Genomic DNA, 17663 nt, shown 5'->3' with positions numbered 1-17663 from the left:
TTTTTTTTTTTCATGTATATATTAATTTCACCCACTGTATAGAGTTTACAGGGTCACATTTGTGGGCCACACCGTTCTTTGCACTTCTATATTTTTTATATTTTTATATATTTACACATTGTTTTTCTTGCATGCACATTGTATGGAATGGCCTCAATCTCGTTACCCTGCGTAATGACAATAAAGCTGATTCTGATTCTGTATCTAAATATTTTTAAATATATATATATAAAAAAAAAAAAAAAAAAAAAAAAAAAAAAATATATATATATATATATATATATATATATATATATATTCCTTAACATATAATGAGTAGCTGACAAAAGCACGAAAACACTGAGCATTTGTAAAGGCATAATATAGATGTGACAGGGTCAATTATGTCACGTAAATCAGTGGTCCCCAACCACCGGGCAGGGGCGCCGCTAGGGATTTTGGGCCCCATGAAAACAATCTTTACAGGGCCCCCAACACAGTGTCATTATTTTTTCTGTATTATAATTTCATCATCATTAGGGGCCTCTCTGGGCCCCCCTCCATCATGGGCCCCTAGAATCTGTCTCCTTTACCCCCCCTTTTCGGCGCCCCTGCACCGGGCCTCGGCCCGGTACCGGTCCGTGGACGAATTGGTACTGGGCCGCACAAGAAAAAAATAAAAATAAAATAAAAATAAAAACAATATTTATTTTGTTTTATTTTTATTTGTATTTTTATTAAATCAACATAAAAAACACAATATATACATTATATATCAATATAGATCAATACAGTCTGCAGGGATACAGTCCGTAAGGCGTAAGCACACATGATTGTATTTCTTTATGACAAAAAAAACAAACAAAAAAAACAAAAGAAAAAAACATCGCCGTCGTCACCCCAAGCACCCCCACCCCCCGGTCTGTGGGACAAATTTTCAAGCGTTGACCGGTCCGCAGCTACAAAAAGTTTGGAGACCACTGACGTAAATAATGTATTTTATAATGTTATATCAGGGGTGTCAAACTCATTTTAGATCGGGGGCCACATGGAGAAAAATCTACTCCCAAGTGGGCCGGCCTGGGAAAATCTGTCACACCGGTGAGGGAAGTCTTGTCTTGGTTTTTTCTGTCTTGTGATTTGCATGTTTTATTTTGAAAAGCAACTCTTCTTGTTTCAGATCACGGGTCCTTCCTCTTGTGTCACCAGTCTGACGTCATCCCTGACCCTTGACTGTTTCCACCTGTTTCCCATTACCCTCATGTTCCATATAAGCCCATGCCTCTCCTTGTTCAACAGCAAGAAAACAAAATAATAATATTTACAGATAAATCAAATCAATAAAGAAAAAATAAATAATAATAATAATACAAAATTAATAATAATAATTGTGGAGGGAAGTGAGTCAGGGTGTCTGCAGGAGCAAAGGTCAACGCCTCTGGCAATGGTGTCGAGGGCGGAGCACCATCAGCTAGGGGCGGGGCATGTGCGGGACGGCGAAACACAGCTGGCAAGTGATTAGATTGCACAGGTGGTACGTGTTAGTCTAATCATCTGTTGTCTTTAACAGTGAGCGATCAGCGGAGGGGAGAGAGATGAGACTGGAGGAAAGCGACACGCAAGAAGTGTGTCAGAAAAGCTGCATGGAAAAAATAAAAACTCTGGTAAAACGACACGCCTGGCTCTGTGACGTGATATCCGTGGAAAGGGTAGGGATCGACTTCCAAAATAACAATATAAACAGATAATAAATCATTTTTTATTTATTGTTTTATTTTTTTTAATTTTTTTTTTTGTAAAATTATTATTTAGTCTCGTTAAGAACTTAAGTTCACTTTCTTGTTCTGTATTATTATATTTGTGTAGGGACTTGACGATTGGCGACAACAATTGTATTATCAGGTACGTTTTTATTTCACTGTTGTACGTAACTCGCCCTTTTGTCCACGATAACGGGAGAGTGACTTGACGATTGGCAGAAAATGACTCATGACTCTTCATTATACCACCACAATGACGAACATTAAACTGCAGTTGCGTAGTAGACCTAAGTATTCCTTAAAACAAGGCAGAGGTTTTATTTAAAAAGTATATTTACTTGTCCAGGGTGTACCCCGTCTTCCGCCCAAATGCAGCTGAGATATGCTCCAGCACTCCCCGCAACCCCGAACGGGACAAGCGGTAGAAAATGGATGGATGGAAGTATATTTAACATTTTTGTCCACTGGAACATTACGCACTGTTTGAACAGTAACACTATTGACACAGGTAACCACGCAATCAAAACCAGCCCTTATATGTTCTTCTTAAATATAAAAAGAGTAGCTGACAGTGTCAAAAGCACAAAAACACTGGGCAGTATTATATTTGTAAAGGCATAATATTGAAATGTCCCTAATGAAATGTCCAAAATGAATGGGTAAGCTTTAGCAAGATCATTTATGCATCTACAATTATTTCTTATAGACAATAATGGCATATTTGTATATTTTCTGGAATCAAACCAGTATGAGGTAAGAGCAAATTTGCATAGAAATATATAGTTTTCTGGCCACAAGAGAGCGCCATCATCTTGGGATAAAACATTTGTCCTGTGTTGTGTCTGCGGACTGCCAAGACAACAAAAGAAAAAAACAATGCAGGGTTACTAATACAGTAGTTTTCAAAACTTTTTTTCACAAAGTACCACCTCATCAAAAGAACAACTTGACTCTTCATATACCATATACCAATTCAATGTGATTATCTTGTGTGATGACTGTATTATGATGATAGTATATATCTGATATTTTATATCTGTATCATGAATCAACCCCGACTTAAACAAGTTGAAAAACTTATTCGGGTGTTACCATTTAGTGGTCAATTGTACGGAATATGTACTTCACTGTGCAACCTACTAACACAAGTCTCAATCAATCAATCAATCAAACCACCACAATGACGAACATTAAACTGCAGTTGCGTAGTAGATCTAAGTATTCATTCAAAACAAGGCAGAGGTTTTATTTAACAAGTATATTTGATAATTTTGTCCACTGGAACATTATGCACAGTTTGAACCGCAACACTTTGTTTGAATACAGGAGGACAAAACTCTGCACTTTAATCAAGTGATTCTTTGGTGTACCACTAGATCAGGGGTCGGGGTTAAAAATGTTGAAAGAGCCATATTGGACCAAAAACACAAACGTAGTCTGTCTGAACCCGCAAACAATTAAAAGACTTATATAAGTGTTATGATGGCAACACATGTTGTAAGTGGCTAATTAGCTATATTAGCCTACTATCAAAATGACTATGTGTCGCAGGCTGACGCAAATCTTCATTGACAGAAATGTTGAAATGTAATATTTATTCTACACATTTTTACAACATTGGAAAACATTAGTAAAACTTCTCAGAGGGTGAGATAACTCCTGGAAATGACTGTCTTAGAATGGCCAATGGTAGATATGTGTGTGTCCAAGTTAAAGGAAACGGCAGGCAGTCTTCTTCTAATGGATTTATTACAATCTTTGCAAGCTGGCTAACGTTTGCTGTGGTCTGGAACAACATGGCACACTAACAACTATCAGAAATGCAGCCAATATGACATACAGATAATGTGTTTGTGGAGGTTGCCCTCTAGTGGGTTCTGTGGATCACCACACACTGCTAGGAGAGCCCGGGATTCAGGGTATAACACTGATTTATTTTCATCAATATCAGACAGTCTTCTGCTTTCCAGCACAAAGTTTTTATTTTCCGAGTCCGTGTCTCTCTCGCTCTGGCTCCCACTCCAAGTCCAACCACGTGTCTCGTTCCGGCTGCTGCTCATGATTAGATAACAAGGCCCACCTGGGCCATCCACACACCTGTCGCTGTCTCCGAGGCCAGTCCTTGCACACCCTGTTCCGTGGCAGGCCCGCAGGCTATGCCCTCCTCCAGTGTTATGAAACATGGAAAAATAAACTAAATACACAGAGGACATAAGTAAAGGAAATTAAATGAGCTCAAATATACCTACAAACAAGGCATAATGATGCAATATGTACATACAGCTAGCCTAAATAGCATGTTAGCATCGATTAGCTTGCAGTCATGCAGTGACCAAATATGCCTGATTAGCACTCCATAACAAGTCAATAATATCAACAAAGCTCACCTTTGTGCATTCATGCACAGTGTAAAACGTTTGGTGGACCAAATGAGACAAAGGAGTGGTTAAAAACACGTCTTTCTGTGGCATCGTCGGAGAAAGTTGTACATGTAAACAAACTGTTGAGTCACAGTCCGCACAACGATGAGTTCAAGGGCCGCTGAAATTAGCAGGACAAAACGGCGCTCGCCAAATACTCATCAGTGAAGCATAAACACAAACATATTAAATTGTGGGCTTTCTAACAATTAAGGTTTGTGTCGTGTTTGTCCTCCTACAGAAACATTACAACAAAAAATATATTTTTCACCCCATTTTTTTCCATATCCATACATTTTTGAAAAAGCTCCATGGAGTCACCAGGGTGCCGCTCAACAGCCGCATGGGGCTCTAGAGCCGCGGGTTGCTGACCCCCGCACTAACTGAAGCCCGTGTACCACAGTTTGAGAGTCACCGTACTAGAACATTCCACTTCTAAAATTTCCAGGAACAAAAATAATCTAAGTCTTACAATCCATCCATCCATCCATCCATTTTCTACCGCTTGTCCCTTACGGGGTCACGGGGGTTGCTGGAGCCTATCCCAGCTGCACATGGACGGAAGGCGGGGAGTCTTACAATCATTATGTAATTAGTCAGAGAAATAGGATAAAAATGAACGATAGGCTTCCACCCTATTGTAATGGTGGTATGTAAAAGAAGTGACTTCTGACTTCCATGTTACATCAAACAAGTATATATGCTTCAAGGTATTAAAATGTATGCAATGTAGCTTTAAATATAATTCTCATATTTCTTAAATAGAATGTTATCTAATTTAAAAATAGCTAGATGTGAAGTGTTAAAGTCTTCCTAATGTAAAATGTAGACCAGTGTTTTTCAACCTTTTTCTGAGCCAGGGCACATTTATTTTATTGAAAAAATCCAAAGGTGCATCGCCAGCAGAAAACATAAAAAAATTAAACTCAGCAGCCGTTAGTTCTTGCAATTGTTGGATATGAATTCAAACCATACCCAACCATGCATCACTATAGCTCTTGTCTCAGAGTAGGTGTTCTGTCACCACTTCTCACATCATGCCGTGACTTATTTGAAGTTTTTTTGGGTTTTTCTGTGTGTAGTGTTTTAGTTCTTGTCTTGCGCTCCTATTTTGTTGTTAATTGTCATGTATGGATGTACTTTGTAGACGCCGTCTGCTCCACACGCTGTAAGTCTTTGCTGTTGTCCAGCATTCTGTTTTTGTTTACTTTGCAGCCAGTTCAGTTTTGGTTTCCTTCTGCATAGCCATCCCTAAACTTCAATGCCTTTTCTTAGCGTCACTCGTCTTTTGTTTATTTTTGGTTCAAGCATTAGATACCTTTTTACCTGCACCCTGCCTCCCGCTGTCGTCTGCATATTGTGATCGCGACAAACCATGTTCCCGATATCTACAAAGCACTTCGCTACTTGCTGCCACCTACTGATAGGGAAGAGTACAACATGGTTACCGTCAGGTTCAAACACTGAACTATCTATTAAACAGGACAAGAAGCAAGGAATCAAACAGAGCTTTGTGAGCACAAATGGATAGTAACAAGGGCCACCTGAACTGCAAGCAAACAAGCTGTGTGATAACTTGGGACGGCGTGGCGCAGTAGGAGAGTGGCCGTGCGCAACCCGAGGGTCCCTGGTTCAATCCCCACCTAGTACCAACCTCGTCATGTCCGTTGTGTCCTGAGCAAGACACTTCACCCTTGCTCCTGATGGCTGCTGGTTAGCGCCTTGCATGGCAGCTCCCTCCATCAGTGTGTGAATGTGTGTGTGAATGGGTAAATGTGGAAGTAGTGTCAAAGCGCTTTGAGTACCTTGAAGGTAGAAAAGCGCTATACATGTACACAGTGTTGGGTTAGTTACTGCAAAGCAGTAACTAGTTACAGTTACTAGTTACTTCATTTCAAAAGTAACTCAGTTACTAACTCAGTTACTTACACCAAAAAGTAATGCGTTACTGTGAAAAGTAACTATTTAGTTACTTCTTTTTTTCTTCTTTTTTTTTTTTTAAAGCTCCCATTAATGCCCTTTTAGCCTTCATTTCAGTCCTGTTATTGCACTGGAGAATAATACAATCTGTTGATCAACTTGACATGCATTTGCATCACTGAACTCTGCTAAGCAATGTGCTCTACATACAACACACAAAGACAAAGATATGTTACAAAGGCCAATTTTGTTTCTGGCCAGAACAAATTGACAAAACTATTTTAAATAGCTGCAACATAACGTACATAAGTAACAAACAGCATAATAACAGCATAGATGTAAACCAAGAAAGGCACACACTACATACACAAAGCCTAACCAGGCATTTTCTTTACTGAGCAAAACTCTTTATTGTCGGCCATAAACACATCACCAAAACATTAGTAAAAAAAATGATATCTAGCAAAAGTGGTCATTTTCTGCAATACAAACCAGACCAAAAGCTACTTTGTTATATCAACAGCAGCCACTCGCTCTTTCTCACGTGTGCCAACACTTGCACATATGGCACTTAGCCAGTGATGCGTTTACAGCCACACAAAAAGTCGGACAACTCCAACACCACACATAAAGTGTAATTCCAGGTCGTTACACTATGATTTACCAATCAAATGTGTGCTTATTCTAGTGTCATTTATTAGGAATCTTAATTTATAAATATTAATCATTAAATGCTGTTAGTATATTAAATAAATACTAATAAAAATATATTTTTTACAAACAGGAAGTTGCAGGAATGTACACATGATCCCCTGCTTACATCTCATTGTGCAACATGTGAATGTTTTAATGGGAACTAAATGAAAGGGGTACAAATTATTTCCAAAGCAGGACCTCCACCCAGACAAACAATACAAGTACACAGTTCATGAAAAACAATATTTGTTGTTATTGTCATTGTAAGTGGGCCTAGACACTTATATTAGAAATGGAAATGACTGCTGTCATTTGATTATAATAATAATAAGAGAATGTTGTCTGTGTATCTGTGTTGGCCCTGTGATGAGAAGGGGACTTGTCCAGGGTGTACCCTGCCTTCCGCCTGAATGCAGCTGAGATAGGCTCCAGCGACCCCGAAAGAGACAAGCGGTAGAAAATGGATGGATGGATGGAGATTGAACTTGTTATTTAGTGAGGTTTGGGACAGGTGTGCTGCTGGTGTAGCCACAGTGTGCACGTCTAAAGTTGCTCACATGGGCTCCACTCAATGCTCAGGGAGTTTTTGCGTTTGCTCACACACATGAACAATTAGAGGGAACATTGATTGACAGAGTGTGTACCTTCAGCGGTGAATGATGACGAGCAGAGGCAGAGTTAATCCTTAAGTGGTGGAGGTGAAGTGGCATCAGAGTCTCTGTCTCTCTTTACTAGCTTCGTCAAAGCATGTTGCTTATGTAGCTTGTTTCAGCAGATTTGAATTGCTGTTTTGGGCAGTAGATGGGATCTTTGATCCAAAGCACAATTTACATTTAACTAAAATGTTCTTTTCTTTGTGCTCGACAAAAGAAAAGTAGTGAAAATATCTCCATGTTAGCAAACTGGACTTCTGGCTCCGCCATGATCAGACACGCCCCCCTCCCCTCCCCTCCCTCCCTCTCCCCCCTCTCCTCCCTCCCCACACTCACACACAGAGCGCACGTCTCTCTTCTCCGGCTTGTGACACAAGAAGAATCAGAACGATGACACAGCAGCGCTCCGATAAAACACACTTTATACTACATAAAAAGTAACGTAAAATAACGCAGTAATGCATCATGTAGTAACGGTAACTGAGTTACTGAATATAAAAAATAACGCGTTAGATTACTAGTTACCGCCGAAACTAACGGCGTTACAGTAACGCGTTACAAAGTACAACCCATTTATCATTTATAACTTATATATAATTATTCTGACGGTCACTCTGCCGATCTCTCGACAGTACAGACGCTCAACAGCACATTTGCGGATTATAATTACTGGTGTGTCAAAAATATTTTTAACCCAATTAGGTGAAATGACATAATCTCCCACACCAGACAATATCTCACGGTACATAGTGTGGTTGAAAAACACTGATGTAGAGCATGAAATCCCTTCGTGCCGCCTGTTCACATGCGCTTGCAAAAGCATCACGATGCTCACATGCTCCCTCCTTTTACTTTGCTTCATCTTCTCTATCATTTCAACATTGGGAGACATGTCTGAAGTCCTTCATGCAAGCACCAGCACTTTGGGACGGTGCATGTGCATCATCACAGGAGCCTCCAAGGGATTTGGACGAGCGTTGGCACACCTGGTAAATGGCTGACTTACTAGGAATTGTAAAATACAACAACGACAGAAAGAGACCTTGTCATGTATTCTGCAGGCGTCACTGTATCTGAAGCCTGGGTCGGTCCTGCTGCTGGTGGCTCGCTCCCGGTCTTTGCTCCAGGAGCTGAAGGAAGAGCTGCAAAGCCTGAAAGAATGCCAGGGCCTAACAGTTCACTGTGCAGAAGCCGATCTGAGCATCAGCGAGGGCGTGAAGGAGACGGTGGACATAGTGAGACAGCACACAGAGAATGATATAAATCATGTACTTCTTGTCAACAACACTGGTACGTCTTGCATTGGTACAACCACATAAGTTATTTCACTGCACATTCTTCTAGAGCAGTGTTTTTCAACCACTGTGCCGCCGTGAGATACAGTCTGGTGTGCCGTGGGAGAATATGTAATTTCACTTATTTGAGTTAAAAATAATTTTGTGCAAACCAGTAATAATCTGCAAATGTGTCTAGAGGTCGGCAGAGTAACCATGTTATACTCTTCCATATCAGTAGGTGGCAGCAAGTAGCTAATTGCTTTGTAGATGTCTTGGACATGGTTGGTCGTGATCACAGTGTGCAGGTAAAAATGTATCTAATGCTTATACCAAAAATAAACAAAAGGCGAGTGCCGCTAAGAAAAGGCATTGAAGTTTAGGGAAGGCTATGCAAAACGAAACTAAAACTGAACTGGTTGCAAAGTAAACAAAAACAGAATGCTGGACGACAGCAAAGACTTACAGCGTATGGAGCAGACAGCGTCCACAAAGTACATCCGTACATGACATGACAATCAATAATGTCCCCGCAAAGAAGGATAGCGACAACTTAGATGGTCTTGATTGTTAAAACAAAGTAGATGCGGGGAATAGCGCTCAAGGAAAATATGAAACCGCTACAGGAAAATACCAACAAAACAGGAAAAGCCAAAATAGGAGCGCAAGACAAGAACTAAAAGACTACACACAGGAAGACACCAAAAAACTTCAAATAAGTCACATCGTGATGTGACAGGTCGTGACAGTACACCTACTTTGAGACAAGAGCTATAGTAATGCATGGTTGGTTATGGTTTGAGTTCATATTTAACACTTGCGAGAACAACTTTTTATTGTCAATATCGGCTACTGAGTTTCATTTTTTAATATTTCTGCTGGTGGTGTGCCTCTGCATTTTGTCAATGAAAAAAATGTGCCAAGGCTGAGGCTCATAAAAGGTTGAAAAACACTGGTCTAGAGCCAGTGGTTGTCAACGTATTTTCCTCCAAGTGCCACCTCAGAAAACACTTGGCCCTCCAAGTATCACCATAATGACCAGTATTAAAACAACAGTAGCATAGTAGGCCTAAATACTTATTAAAAACATAACAGAGGTTTTATTTAACAAGTATATTTAATATTTTCGATTACTGCAACATTACACACAACGTGAACAGTAACACTATGTTTGAATATTTTATTGATTATTTGGTGTACCACTGGATGAAGCCCTTGACCAGGTTGAGAACCACTGTCCTAGAATTTCTCAAACATTCAAATTGAATGAGAGCACTTTTAGAGCACATACAGTAGTATGCATGTGAATCCAGTGGAGAGTTATTACATTAGACAAAGACGGTGCAACATGTTGACATCCAGAAGTATGTGACACCATTTTGTTGACAAAACAACTACAAATGAATTAAAGAGTGTTTGTTTTGTAAAATGACTTTTTGAATTTGTTGCAGAATAATGAAAAACATCTTAGCAGCACTTGTATGAAGCAATACTAGTTTATTTTAAGGGTTCTAAATGGCAGTACATTTTAACAGAGAGTGAAAGTGCGTTATTTTCCAAAACTTTATTCTGAGTAGAAATGAAAATCCATAAAATTCAACAAAAAGTGGAACAAATACATATTACTGAAATAAATGATGTAAATATTAATTTAAATATTATTTATTCCAATCCAAAAAGTGTTAGGTATGGATTTGAATTACTTTTCTTAAGAAGTAGAAATTCTTATCCATCTACTATTTCAAGATCTACAATATTAATTTCCATAAAGACATATTTAAAAAGGAATTTGTTGATCATGTTTTTGTTTTGGTTATGTTCGGTTTGGTTTTTGGACTCTTTGTGCACTCTTGTTTGTTTTGTCATCGTAGCGACCATTAGTTTCACCTGCTTCACGTTTTGCACTCGCACACCTGTTGTCAATCATGTCTGTATTATTGAAGCCCATTGTTGCCAGGAAGTCAGCCTGGCGACATTACCTCTGCTCACCTAATGCCATGCTACTTCCGATACTCATGCCTGTTCATAGTTATGCTTCTTACCATGTCACGTAAGTTTTGTTTTTTTCATGTCACAGTTAACGAGTTTTGCTTCATGTTCATAGTTTCTGCCTTTGTGGAAGTTTTTGTTTCATTAGCCAAGTTTTTGTACTTCCGCCTTGTGCGCGCCTTTTGTTCCTTTTTTATAGTAATAATAAAATATGTCCTTACCTTCACGCCTTGCCCGCTCCAACTTTCCTTTGCATTCCGGGAAAACAAAACCCCAAAGTCCACGCATTGACATGATTAATTTGAAGGCAGAAAATACAGGGACAGTTATGTTTTCCTTCATTCTAGGAGGAGATTATTTTTCAACACCTATCTTAATGATAAAAAAAAATATTAAAATAAAATAAAAAGTCTAAAACCAGAATGTTGTTTTGAAAAAAAAAAAAAAACGTTAAGCAGGAGACCGTGACCTTAACCTTTCCACCTTGAAAAGCACAATTTAACTGCGATTAATAAAAAATCTCCATGCAAATTCTGTAGTTCTGGTTGAGAATGTGAATGAGCATATGTCAACATGTGAAGGAATGCAGAAAAACGCTATTGACATGCTTAACTTTGTCTGCCTGTGTAACCTCACTCTGTTCATATTTGTGTTGAATAGGTATTACTGTACTGTGTTGCAATATTTACTAACTAAAACTTGTTGCAATAACTCATATGAAACATTCAGTTCATTTTGGATTTATTCTGCAGTCCGTTTAGGCAGCAAAAAAGACTCTTGTGCCTTCTGATCGTTGACAATAAAAAAATCCCAAGCAGTGTATAAATACATAAAACCTGTCTTTCTTTCTACCAGCTTCTTTGGGTGACATCTCCCCCTTTGAGAGCTTCACTGACCTTGACCACGTGAACGCCTACCTGTCTCTAAACGTTAGCTCCACGCTGGCGCTGACCGCAGGGGTGTTGCAGGCCTTTCCGCCGAGATTGGGCCTGCGATGGAGCGTGGTGAACTGCTCATCGACGTTGGCGCTGCAGGCGCTACCTTCCTGGGTGCTGTATTGCAGCGCCAAAGCAGCCAGGGAGATGATGTTTAGGGTGCTGGCGGCCGAGAATCCCGGTGTCAAAGTGCTGAGCTACTCACCAGGTACACAGACACTCTTGAACAGGTTCAGGTTCACTCCGAAGTAGTGTTGTAACGATACTAATATTTTGGTACCGGTACTAAAATTATTTTGCTACTTTTCGGTACTTTTCTAAATAAAGGGGATTACAAAAAAATTGCATTATTGGCTTTATTTTAACAAAAAATCTTAGGGTACATTACACATATGTTTCTTATTGCAGTTAAGTCCTTAAATAAAATAGTGAACACACTAGACAACTTGTCTTTTAGTAGTAAGTAAACAAAGGCTCCTAATTAGTCTGCTGATGTATGCAGTAACATATTGTGTCATTTATCATTCTATCATTTTGTCAACATTATTAAGGACAAGAGGTAGAAAATGAATTATTCATCTACTTGTTCATTTACTGTTGATATCTGCTTACTTTCTCTTTTAACATGTTCTGTCTACACTTCTGTTAAAATGTAATCATCACTTATTCTTCTGTTGTTTGATACTTTACATTAGTTTTGGATGATACCACAAATTTGAGTATCAATCCGATATCATACACTGGTCATATTCAAAGTCCTCATGTGTCCAGGGACATATTTCCTGAGTTTATAAACATAATACACATTTTTTTTAAACGAAAGATGTTGTGATGCCAAAAAATATCGACGTAATCATAGTAGTATCGACTAGATACGTGCCTGTACTTTATATCATTACAGTAGATGTCAGGTGTAGATCCACCAATGGCGTTTGTTTAAATTTTGATGCCGGTGAGCTACGGTGTGTAGTGAAGCATGTTTAGCTATTCCTCGTCCTGCAGGGACGATACTTGTAATAAACTTTATTTGTCGCCATGGAGACCAGGATTAGAGATTTAGAAGTAGCTAAAACACTGCCCACGGCGGATGGACGTTAGCCGCTAGCTCGCTAACCATGTCTTAAAGCATCTCTTCCTGAGGGCGTTTCAGTGTTATAACTTCACCTTTATTTTTAGTTTTTAAGCCAAAATGCCTTTTCTGTCTACACACTGTGTCTGCTTGTAATACTCCGTGTTTGTGCGCAGCCGAACATGCTCGTCTGCTCGTAAACCAGCAATGTCACGACGTACGTTTCAGAGATGGTATCGTACCGAAAATGATTAATTAGTATCACGGTACTATACTAATACCGGTATACCGTACAACCCTACTCCGAAGTGAAAAGAGCAGAAGATTAGGATGTAGGATATTAGAATATAATAGATCAGTGGTTCTTAACCTTGTTGGAGGTACCGAACCCCACCAGTTTCATATGCGCATTCACCGAACCCTTCTTTAGTGAAAAATATTATAATTTTTTTTTTTCAAATTCAAGACAAAGTTACCGTATTTTTCGGACTATAAGTCGCTCCGGAGTATACGTCGCACCAGCCAAAAATGCATAATAAAGAAGGGAAAAAACATATATAAGTCGCACTGGAGTATAAGTCGCATTTTTTGGGGGAAATTTATTTGATAAAAGCCAACACCAAGAATAGACATTTGAAAGGCAATTTAAAATAAAAGAATAGTGAACAGGCTGAATAAGTACCGTATATGTTATATGACGCATAAATAACCAACTGAGAACGTGCCTGGTATGTTAAAGGGGAACATGATCACAATTTCAGAATGGTTAAAACCATTAAAAATCAGTTCCCAGTGGCTTATTATATTTTTCGAAGTTTTTTTAAAAATTTTACCCATCACGCAATATCCCTAAAAAAAGCTTCAAAGTGCCTGATTTTAACCATCGTTATAAACACCTGTCCATTTTCCTGTGACGTCACATAGTGATGCCAACACAAACAAACATGGCGGAAAGAACAGCAAGTTATAGCGACATTAGCTCGGATTCAGACTCGGATTTCAGCGGCTTAAGCGATTCAACAGATTACGCATGTATTGAAACGGATGGTTGTAGTGTGGAGGCAGGTAGCGAAAACGAAATTGAAGAAGAAACTGAAGCTATTGAGCCATATCGGTTTGAACCGTATGCAAGCGAAACCGACACGACAGCCAGCGACACGGGAGAAAGCGAGGACGAATTCGGCGATCGCCTTCTAACCAACGATTGGTATGTGTTTGTTTGGCATTAAATGAAACTAACAACTATGAACTAGGTTTACAGCATATGAAATACATTTGGCAACAACATGCACTTTGAGAGTGCAGACAGCCCAATTTTCATCAATTAATATATTCTGTAGACATACCCTCATCCGCTCTCTTTTCCTGAAAGCTGATCTGTCCAGTTTTGGAGTTGATGTCAGCAGGCCAGGGAAACTAGGGTCGATAGGGGGTTTAGCTCGCTCGTCTGCGGGAACAAACTGCCACCATTGCTTGCTGTGCTACCGAGGTCCTTTGTCCCTGAATTGCCCACACACTCCGGCAGATTCAATGGGGGTCTGGCGGCAGATTTCTTTGACTTTATCGTTGGAAATGCATCTGCTTTGAGTGTCGCAGGATACCCACACATTCTTGCCATCTCTGTCGTAGCATAGCTTTCGTCGGTAAAGTGTGCGGAACAAACGTCCAATTTCTTGCCACTTTCGCATCTTTGGGCCACTGGTGCAACTTGAATCCGTCCCTGTTGGTGTTGTTACACCCTCCGACAACACACCGACGAGGCATGATGTCTCCAAGGTACGGAAAACAGTCGAAAAAACGGAAAATAACAGAGCTGATTTGACTCGGTGTTTGAGAAAATGGCGGATTGCTTCCCGATGTAACGTCATCGCTCAGAGAGCGAATAATAGAAAGGCGTTTAATTCGCCAAAATTCACCCATTTAGAGTTCGGAAATCGGTTAAAAAAATATATGGTCTTTTTTCTGCAACATCAAGGTATATATTGACGCTTACATAGGTCTGGTGATAATGTTCCCCTTTAACGTAACATATTATGGTAAGAGTCATTCAAATAACTATAACATATAGAACATGCTATACGTTTACCAAACAATCTGTCACTCCTAATCGCTAAATCCCATGAAATCTTATACGTCTAGTCTCTTACGTGAATGAGCTAAATAATATTATTTGATATTTTACGGTAATGTGTTAATAATTTCACACATAAGTCGCCCCTGAGTATAAGTTGCACCCCCGGCCAAACTATGAAAAAAACTGCGACTTATAGTCTGAAAAATAGGGTATATGTTTTTTTTACTGGTGCACAAAATGAACAGTGCATGAACATCACCTTGTTCAAAGAACAAAACCAACACAGTGCATGAACTCACAACAAATTACACACCTGGAAAATTAGAGGGAACATTGTTTGGGGGTATCCATAATACGACGATAGGGAGAAGTTTTTATTTACACGATGAGTCAGGTGTGTCTTGACCTCCGCGGTGGAGGCTCCGCCGAACCCCTGAGGCCGACTCACCGAACCCCTAGGGTTCGATCGAACCCAGGTTAAGAACCACTGTAATAGATACTTCCTCTCTTCTACTTCTAGGTCCAATGGAAACAAAGATGCAGGAGACTATTCGGAGGTTGACAGGCGTCCAGTATCATCTGTACCCATGCAGGGAATCCGCAACTAAACTGATGAAGGTTCTTTTGGACAATGACTTTGTATCAGGGACACACCTCGATTTCTTTCAGTTGTCATCTCAATATGATGTTAAAATGCATGCTAACTACATGTCAAATGCTACTAAAAGGTACTGTACTTAGTCTCGTATGATAGATATACAGACATTACATTTGATTTGATTTCACACAATGCAGCTGAAAGCCCACAAGACTATCTCAGTGATTCCAATCTTCTATGGACCTGGTTATAGATATCAGGCCACAACATATGTCCACAGTGATCTCGGGCTTTTTGGGGTCCGAAACAAGGTTTTTATTTGTGGCCGCATTTCAATCTTTAAAATGACTGGTTGCCGAAAATATAAACATCTAAACTGACAAATTAGTTTTGTCTTTATTTGAAGGGACAATGCACAGAAACATTAAGCTCAAAGACGGATATGTTCTGCACCAGATTATAGCTAAATAGCTAATTTCCATCTGCAGTCCCTGGCTTCCTAAATTAAAGAGATACAAAAAACATGCAATAAAATTATAACAATAAAATGATACTATAGCATGTAATTAAATTAAGAAGTCATAAAATGCCCTTTCATTGACATACTTATTATACATTACAACCACACCTCATTTACATCATCACACACAGACAATACATGCTCTTGTTCACATCGTCATCATTTGTAAAACACAACCATGATTTTAACAGACACACCTCACAGCTTACAACAACATTTTCCCATGTGTGATGGACCTGAGTGGTGGGATATTAAAATCTAATAAAATTTGGTTAAAAACTAAATATAAATATTAAGAACCCAATGTAGTGAGAGCAACCGTCCCAAAATAAGGAAAGATAATGATGCTGATTTACAATTTATTACAATATAGATTAAAACCGTCTAGTTGTCAATACTAAAAATACAAATTGGTAACCAATATTATGGTGAGGGTACAGCCGCGACAGGCGTAGTGGGTCAACGTCCTGGCTCCACCCACTTCCACAGCGTCCTCCTGCACACAGAATTAAAACGGAGGCAGGCCACGGGGATAAAATCTTCTAAAACTACGGAGATGCTCTCCGGGCTGACGCCACACTTACACGCAAGGCAGGGTTTCCCCTGCCCCTGCTGTAGTTCCGCGTCGAAGTATTGTGTACGCCCACTCTCCTCGCCAGTCGCCGGTCACTCGCGGGACCTACGTGGCCGTACCCGTCCCGTCTCGCTCTGCCTCTTGGTCGTTCCCGAGAGTCACCGCAGGTCTCTGGGTCCCGATCGCTCCTGCCCACAGGACCACACAGCCAGCGTACAACGCACGAGCCCGCAAGCCCACAACCAAAGGCAGTTTGATCACCCCCACATATCCACAATCCACGACACTTACTTCGGAGGCAGAGTTTCCTCTGCCCCTGCGTGTTGTGGGCTTCTTGGGGTTCACTCCGGTAGCTTGCGGAGTCTGCTGTGTAGTCCTAGATTCTTTCCCAGCCTGCGGGCGTCCACCCGGACGCTCTTGGCAAAGCCTGTCGATACTCTCCGGTCGCTTCCTCTTCCTTCCGTCGCGCTTCCCTCCCTCGGTTGCCCTTCCTTCGGTAGCTCTTCCTTCCCTGAAGTCTGTTGGATGCTTCCCTTTTAAATGTGTGCAGTCCTGATGCTCCACAGGTGCGTCTGATCTCAGGTGCCGTTTGATTGGGCACTTTGGTTGTCAGGGGCAACAAGCTAAAAGGGGCAAGTCTTAAAATGCCAGCAAAGTCCACAAGGAGTAAAAACATGCAATCAAAAATACAATCAAAATCCACGAAGTGTAGAAACATGCAACTAAAAATACAATCAAATTCCACAGCAATAAAAACATGCAATTAAAATCCACAACAATAAAAACACTCTAAAAACATGCATGGCAATGACACATAAAAAATAAAATCCCCTACTTGTGTCCCATCACACATGCATAAATATATTACACATGACATTGACATGTCAATCATAGTGCCCACCTCAATGACCGTGTGAGCAACTTTGATTGCTCCAAAGCTACTTTTTAACTTCAATTGTGAATGAAGAGTAATCTGTTTGACTTTTCAAGTTTGTTGGGAGGTCGTTCCATTCCTTTATCGCTTTATATGAAAATTCTGCTTGTGCAAAAGAGGTTTCACATCTAGATACGCTACACTGCCCCCTGGTGGAGGCTCCTGTGTTTCTGGTTGTCACAGCAGATGTAAACTGGACAAAGTGCTTAAGTGGCGCTGGTGCAGTGTTATTTAGGATTCGATGGGCCATTTGTATTGATGCTAATCT

General features: G+C 40.1%; 1 protein-coding gene across 3 annotated transcripts; it reads left to right on the top strand.

Moving 5' to 3' along the window:
• Nucleotides 1–1579: 1579 nt before the first annotated feature.
• LOC133575908 (sepiapterin reductase-like) lies at nucleotides 1580–15783 on the top strand. 3 transcript variants are annotated; one of them, XM_061928826.1, is made up of 6 exons: nucleotides 1580–1688; nucleotides 1846–1881; nucleotides 8329–8417; nucleotides 8490–8718; nucleotides 11547–11834; nucleotides 15290–15782. In XM_061928826.1, the coding sequence occupies exons 3-6, from the start codon at nucleotides 8364–8366 to the stop codon at nucleotides 15508–15510; spliced, it is 792 nt and encodes a 263-aa protein (XP_061784810.1). In that variant the 5' UTR covers nucleotides 1580–1688; nucleotides 1846–1881; nucleotides 8329–8363; the 3' UTR covers nucleotides 15511–15782. The 3 variants fall into 3 exon arrangements, with proteins under 3 accessions (XP_061784810.1, XP_061784811.1, XP_061784809.1); XM_061928825.1 differs by having other exon boundaries at nucleotides 1581–1688; nucleotides 8317–8417; nucleotides 15290–15783; XM_061928827.1 differs by lacking the exon at nucleotides 1846–1881 and having other exon boundaries at nucleotides 15290–15783.
• Nucleotides 15784–17663: the final 1880 nt, after the last annotated feature.

This window comes from Nerophis lumbriciformis, linkage group LG33 (assembly GCF_033978685.3).
Source record: "Nerophis lumbriciformis linkage group LG33, RoL_Nlum_v2.1, whole genome shotgun sequence".
In the NCBI taxonomy this organism is placed as follows: Eukaryota; Metazoa; Chordata; class Actinopteri; order Syngnathiformes; family Syngnathidae; genus Nerophis; species Nerophis lumbriciformis.
The sequence above is the reverse complement of the archived record's forward strand: the minus strand, read 5'-3'. Positions and strand labels throughout refer to the sequence as shown.

Excerpts from the sequence above, each read along its gene's own strand:
- LOC133575908 (XM_061928825.1), top strand. The coding sequence starts at position 8,319 with ATGTCTGAAGTCCTTCATGCAAGCACCAGCACTTTGGGACGGTGCATG. Across the intron at positions 8,418-8,489 it reads GACGAGCGTTGGCACACCTG|GCGTCACTGTATCTGAAGCC; the intron begins GTAAATGGCTGA and ends TGTATTCTGCAG. Across the intron at positions 11,835-15,289 it reads AGTGCTGAGCTACTCACCAG|GTCCAATGGAAACAAAGATG; the intron begins GTACACAGACAC and ends TTCTACTTCTAG.